Genomic DNA, 5,988 nt, shown 5'->3' with positions numbered 1-5,988 from the left:
GAGATGCTGCCAGGGCTGGAGCCCCTCTGCTCTGGAGCCAGGCTGGGAGAGCTGGGGGGGTTCCCCTGGAGAAGAGAAGGCTCCAGGGAGAGCTGAGAGCCCCTGGCAGGGCCTAAAGGGGCTCCAGGAGAGCTGGAGAGGGACTGGGGACAAGGCATGGAGGGACAGCACACAGGGAATGGCTTCAAACTGCCAGAGGGAAGGGAGAGATGGGATATTTGGAAGGGATTCTTTCTTGTGAGGAGCTGGAATGGATTTCCCAGAGAAGCTTTGGCTGCCCCTGGATCCCTGGAAGTGTCCAAGGCCAGGTTGGCCTTGATCAGATCCTGATTCCCCGTGACCAAAACTGTACAAGTGAGACAAATACCTGGAAGCAGAGAAGGGAAACAGAGGAGGGAAGTGAACCTGAATAACCTGCTCCACAGGAAAAGACCAGGAGGGTTTGTCCTGCTTTAGCCAACAAACAAACACTGAGGGTTTGGAGAGGATATGACCTGTCCAAATTCATCCAGGGAAAGCAGGAGTTGGAGCTGCCAAATGAGGAGGTGGAGGGGACGTTTAAGCTCAGTGACAACACTGGCACAGGAAAAGCCTTAAATTCCCTGTCAGTGCAGGTGGATGGAGAGCAGAGTAAACCCAGGAGAGCTTTAGGGACAGGACACAAAGTATTAACACACAGTTCTGCAGCAAGAAATAGCAAAGTAATAAATCAGGGTAAGATTCTGTTCAGCACTGATTGTGGAAAATCAACTATCAGTCAAAATAAGTTAAATAAAACATATTTTTTTTTCTGACTCCTGTGACGGTGAATTTGATAAAAGAGCAGCTCAAATATTTAAATAAATCACCACACAAGTGCCAGCCTTTATACACAGGTTTTACTTCCCCTACTACAAGAGTCTTTCAATGAAAATGAGGTTCAGCACTTGCTGCTTGAGTATCCAGTGACACCAAGGTTTGACCCTGCAGCTCTTGCCAGCTCCTCCACATCTAAAAATCAGGACTTGAAAATAAACCAAAAGACTTCAACAATTTGTAAAATAAAAACTCTCCAGCTGGCAAATGATTATCAAAACTGTTAAACGGCATTAAGAAGAAGCCCAAAGCAGTCCAAAGTCAGCCTCTCAAATCCACAGCCTGCCATCAGCAACACCAAGTTTCCTGCACACTTAAAACCCTCTGTCTTCAGCAGAAGGTGACGCAGGAATTCCACAAGTATTCCTGATGTATTTTTAAAAATTAAGGGAATGACTTGAAAAATATCATTACAGCTCGAGGAGGGGTTTTTTTTTCCAGGTGGATCTCATGCCCTTGCTCAGTATTACCAGGGACTGAATGTCACAAACAACAAGAACTTCAAAGTGAAGTCTCAGCTTTCACATCCCAATTGGCTGGGCAAGGGTGAAGATGGAAGAATTTGGGTTCCTCTATTTGATCAAGCTTCTTAAATAAGAATTCAAACACGCCAGGCTTTATCTGATCTCTGTGAATTCCCCTCCCCTGGAGGTTTTCAAAGCTGGACGGGGCTTGGAGCACCCTGGGCCAGTGGGAGGTGTCCCTGCCCAGGGCAGGGGGTGGCGCTGGGTGGTCCTTAAGGTCCCTTCCCACCCAACCCATTCCCAGACCCAGCAGGGTTTTTGTCCTTCAGAGCAGCCCCACATCACTCTGAGCACACAGAGAGCTGATATATTTGCTTTTCCTCTGCCTCCACATTCCAGGCTTGGTTTTTAACATCCTCCCTCTTTCTACTCAGCATCGGTATCTCCACACTCACCTTGTTAAACCTGTCAGTAACTGAGCACCTCATTTTATTTCCCAGCACATTTTCAGACCCCCCTGGGCTGAGGCAGCACCAGAAGATGCCTCACACCTTTCCCCTCTTATATCCAGAACATCCAACTCTGTCTGCTGGGATGGCCCAGCTTGGACGACTCACAGAGCACAGCAAAGTGTCACCAGAAAGGAAAACAAAAGACACTTTTAAAGAATCACACATAAATGATGACCAGCTCTCACCTGGATTTTTATGGGCCAGGTGAAGTTGCTGACGTACACAAAGAACGTGATGTTGGGGTTGTTGCGGAAATCGAACTTCTCGTTGGAGAAACTGTCCTTGTACTCTTTGATGTTGGTTCTGGAAACGACTGGAATCTCCTCCCCAGCCTGTGTGCCAGCTGGTTCGGGAAGGAGGAAGGAAAAAAGTTTGGATGGGTATTTAAAATAACCAAAAAAAAAAAAGGACAAATCAGCCTGAGTTCTAAGGGTAAAAAGTTAACTATTCCTTCAGAAATTCTGCTCTTTAGCTGCACTGCAACACCAAAATCACTGCGTGCCAAAATGCTGAAGCATTAAAAATCAAATCTGCACCTTTTTATGTTTCCAAAACGCACTACTAACATGACAAACATAGTTTTTTTTAAACATTTCACCTCCTCCTTAAGCCCAGCCTTTCAGAACATTATTTATCAAGTACAGAGGTTAAAAAAAAAATTAAATGTTTTCCCAATTAAATTTGCATTTGTCAGAAACTGATAACTGAAACAAGCTGCCAAGATCAGGCTCATTTTACCTGCAAAACTTGTGGACCAAGTAATGTTGAGGTTGAAGTTTTTGGATGCGTTGATGAACATGTCCAGGTCTCTGTTTTGCTGCAGGAAGGAAACAAAAAAAAAGAAATTTTTTAGGATTTTAGGATAAGCAGTTGCACTGCACAGATCCCTCACAAACCTTTGCTACAAAAAAAATTATCTTGGACTTTGCTATTTACCTGAAGAAAATACATCAAGCAATAAAACTAAATGAGTGTATTTGCTGAAAGGAGTATTCTCCTCCCCAGGGAAAACATGAGAAAGAATAAAACAAGTGCAAAAAAAAAGTGACAGGAAGAACTGAAACACAAGATTTGGGGTGAAAACAAGGAAAGCATCTCAGCTCTGGAGCCAGGCTGGGAGAGCTGGAGAAGAGAAGGCTCCAGGGAGAGCTGAGAGCCCCTGGCAGGGCCTTAAAGGGGCTCCAGGAGAGCTGGAGAGGGACTGGGGACAAGGCATGGAGGGACAGGACACAGGGAATGGCTTCATAGTGGAAAAGTGAAGATTTAAATGGGGTATTGGGAAGGAATTGCTGGTTGTGAGGGTGGGGAGGCCCTGGAATGGATTTCCCAGAGAAGCTGTGGCTGCCCCTGGATCCCTGGAAGTGTCCAAGGCCAGGTTGGAGCAACTTGGGATAGTGGGAAGTGTCCCTGCCCATGGGAACAAGACGGCCTTCAAGGTCCCTTCCAACCCAAACCATTCCATGATTCTGTAATTCCACAAAACCTGAGTGGCTCAAAGGCTGTTCACACAGCTGGAAAAGAACGAACCGTGGCTCCTTACGAAATTTTCCCACGGAAATTTGGGACTTGCACAGGCCAAGGCAAGGCCCGGGGCCAAGAGGAGAGCAGAGGACACCCCTAGGGATGAGGAAGCTGGGAGGGAGGGTGGAGGATGTTACCTCTTCGGGGGTGGCCACGAAGTTGATTGCGGTGTAATAACGATCGTCCTCCTGGGACAGGCTGAAGGTGAACTGATAGTCGATGAGGAGGGTATCTGTAAGGGACACAGGGAGAGTTATCCCACCCCCTGGAATGAAACAACGCCGGCAGAGCGAGGCATGAAGGGATTTTTGGACAACCAGGAGTCAGCACGTTGTTAGGAACCACCCCCAGCCTGTGTGGGATCCCACACAGGGGACAAAAAAAACCCCCAAGCTGAGCCTGAAGGGGAAAGGGGTGGTTTAGGTTTGCCAGACAACAGCTGGTCTAAACAGAAGCTCATCCCTAAATACTGCAAAAACCATTTAAATAGTGTAAAAAAACCAATGTTCACGCCTAAACATTGTAAAAAACACGCCAAGATAGTGACTTTTGCAGCCTGCAGCACCTCCATGATCCGAAGGAATAGCGGGAAAATCAAGGAGATGTGCTATTCCCACTTGGGAGGGGACAAAGTCCCCCCCATGACAAGTTCCTCTGCATCAGTGGACTTCACTAGGAGGATTTCCAGAGAGCAGCTGGTTGTTGATGGACTCAGCTCCTATCTTGTCTGGAATTCATTCCACCCAGGCATTCCAGGGGCAGTTTTTTTTGTCTGCCTGGATGTCCTTCCATGCTCATGTTTACCAACAATTTAGGGGATGTATCCACCAGTCTCTTCCCTTTATTAAAACACCATGTTCTGACTTGCCCATATTCCCGAGGCCGTGGCAGGAACACTCCAAGCCATGAGGAACAGGAAATTATACACCAGGTGCTGTTTTTCCTCTCACTGCCTCCTGGACATCCCTTGTGGTTAGAGAAAGCCAGACAACCCGATGTCTGGAATCTCCAAGGAACGAAACCAAGCAAGACTGGAGCCCTAAAGCCCAAGATTCTTCCTGCAGGAGTTGGAATATTCTGCCTTTTCCCTGGTTTTTTTGCCCGTTTTTCCCACCCCTGCAATGAATCTGGTCATCCTTACACAGAGATTGTCACAAGGAGCCACCCTTGGCCTCGTTTGGCCACACCAGCAGGACCCAAACGAGCCAAAAACCAGCGGGTTGATCATTCCTGTGCCGCACAAACCCGCTGCTCGTGACTTCACGGAATCCCAGATCCCATCTCCCCGCCCCTGCCAGGCTGCTGATGGCTAATATTTGCAAACACAGCCTGGAGAGTTTCCATCAAGTAATCTGAGTCTTGGCAAAGGATCTCCTGGAATTGCACGGGAATCCAACTGTTCAATTCCGAGGAAACGTGGCAGTTTCGAAGCCCGTTTTAACAAGGAGCCAGAATTTAAAATAAAGAGCATTTTGCACTCAAAAAAATCCTCTGGGAATATATTTTAGACCAGATTTCATCACCAGTCACGTGAGAAACATCCAAAACTTTTGTTCAAACGATCCAATCATCATCACACAGACCTTATCAAGGACAGCACTTTCATTCTCTTTAAACAACACTTTGCAGAAAAAAATTAACTTTTTTTCGAGCTATTTTTCAGTCCTTCCCTTAATCCCCCATATTTTAAACACACGCTGAGGCAACTAAAACAAGCTTCAAAGGAGGTGTTTTAAACTTCAAGCACATTTTTTTTTTCATCTGCAAACACAATCCCAGGGGTACTCACAGTAACATGTTCCTTTGAGTGGATTTCCCTGATATCTGTTTTCGACTTCGCACCTAAAAAAAAAAAAAAAGAAAACACGTTTTTTAATAAATGGATTTTGGTTTGTTGTTTTTTTTTTGGTAGTTTGATTTATTCCCAGCCACTAAAATATCAGAGAACACAACCTGTGCTGATAACAGCAATGATTAAAGATCAATGTCTGAGCTGGGCTGGGCTGGAGGAAGAAATTGCAGGTTCTCTGCGAGTCAAACTCGCAGAGGATAAAAAAATGAAATACAAAATTCTGGATATCAACCTCTGCATCCACTTAGAGGGTATTTATTAGCTCTTCACAAAGCATGGAACTGGATTAGCTCAGTCAAAAAACTAATTTCCATTTACATTTACGGCCATTCCAGGATCCCTCCGATAAACGTTTGCTCGCGCGAGCGACGCTCTGAAAATAAACCCGGCGATGAAATCCTCTGGAATTAAATTATTTCCACTAACACTGCACTAAAAGCATTTCTGTTTCGTTACAGAGAAACCTGCAGCAAATTTGTTGCTCTAAAACCGCTCCATTAAACTGCTTGAATGTCAAAGGCTCATTTCGGGGAGGTTTTACACTCGCCCGGCACGGGGAGCGGGGGCTGTAAAATCCCCCAATTAAAGAGGAACTACTGAGGGAGAAAAAAATCGTGGAGCCAGCCCAGAGATGCTGCCAGGGCTGGAGCCCCTCTGCTCTGGAGCCAGGCTGGGAGAGCTGGGGGGGTTCCCCTGGAGAAGAGAAGGCTCCAGGGAGAGCTGAGAGCCCCTGGCAGGGCCTAAAGGGGCTCCAGGAGAGCTGGAGAGGGACTGGGGACAAGGC

The 5,988-nt window shown here is 46.5% G+C and overlaps 1 protein-coding gene across 1 annotated transcript in view; it reads right to left on the bottom strand.

The window, feature by feature from the left end:
* LOC114071364 (attractin) overlaps positions 1 to 5,988 on the bottom strand; it is a gene marked incomplete at its 5' end in the record, with an annotated part of 71,126 nt that overhangs the window by 55,571 nt on the left and 9,567 nt on the right. Inside the window, 4 exons of the mRNA XM_027909187.1 lie at positions 2,017 to 2,174; positions 2,570 to 2,648; positions 3,490 to 3,584; positions 5,142 to 5,194. Coding sequence (XP_027764988.1) covers positions 2,017 to 2,174; positions 2,570 to 2,648; positions 3,490 to 3,584; positions 5,142 to 5,194 — 385 coding nt within the window. The remainder of the gene's footprint in view (positions 1 to 2,016; positions 2,175 to 2,569; positions 2,649 to 3,489; positions 3,585 to 5,141; positions 5,195 to 5,988) is intronic.

This window comes from Empidonax traillii, unplaced genomic scaffold, assembly GCF_003031625.1.
Source record: "Empidonax traillii isolate 1590-97213 ecotype Southwest subspecies unplaced genomic scaffold, ASM303162v1 scaffold1981:size74362, whole genome shotgun sequence".
Taxonomy (NCBI): Eukaryota; Metazoa; Chordata; class Aves; order Passeriformes; family Tyrannidae; genus Empidonax; species Empidonax traillii.
This window is presented reverse-complemented; position numbering and strand designations above follow the sequence as displayed.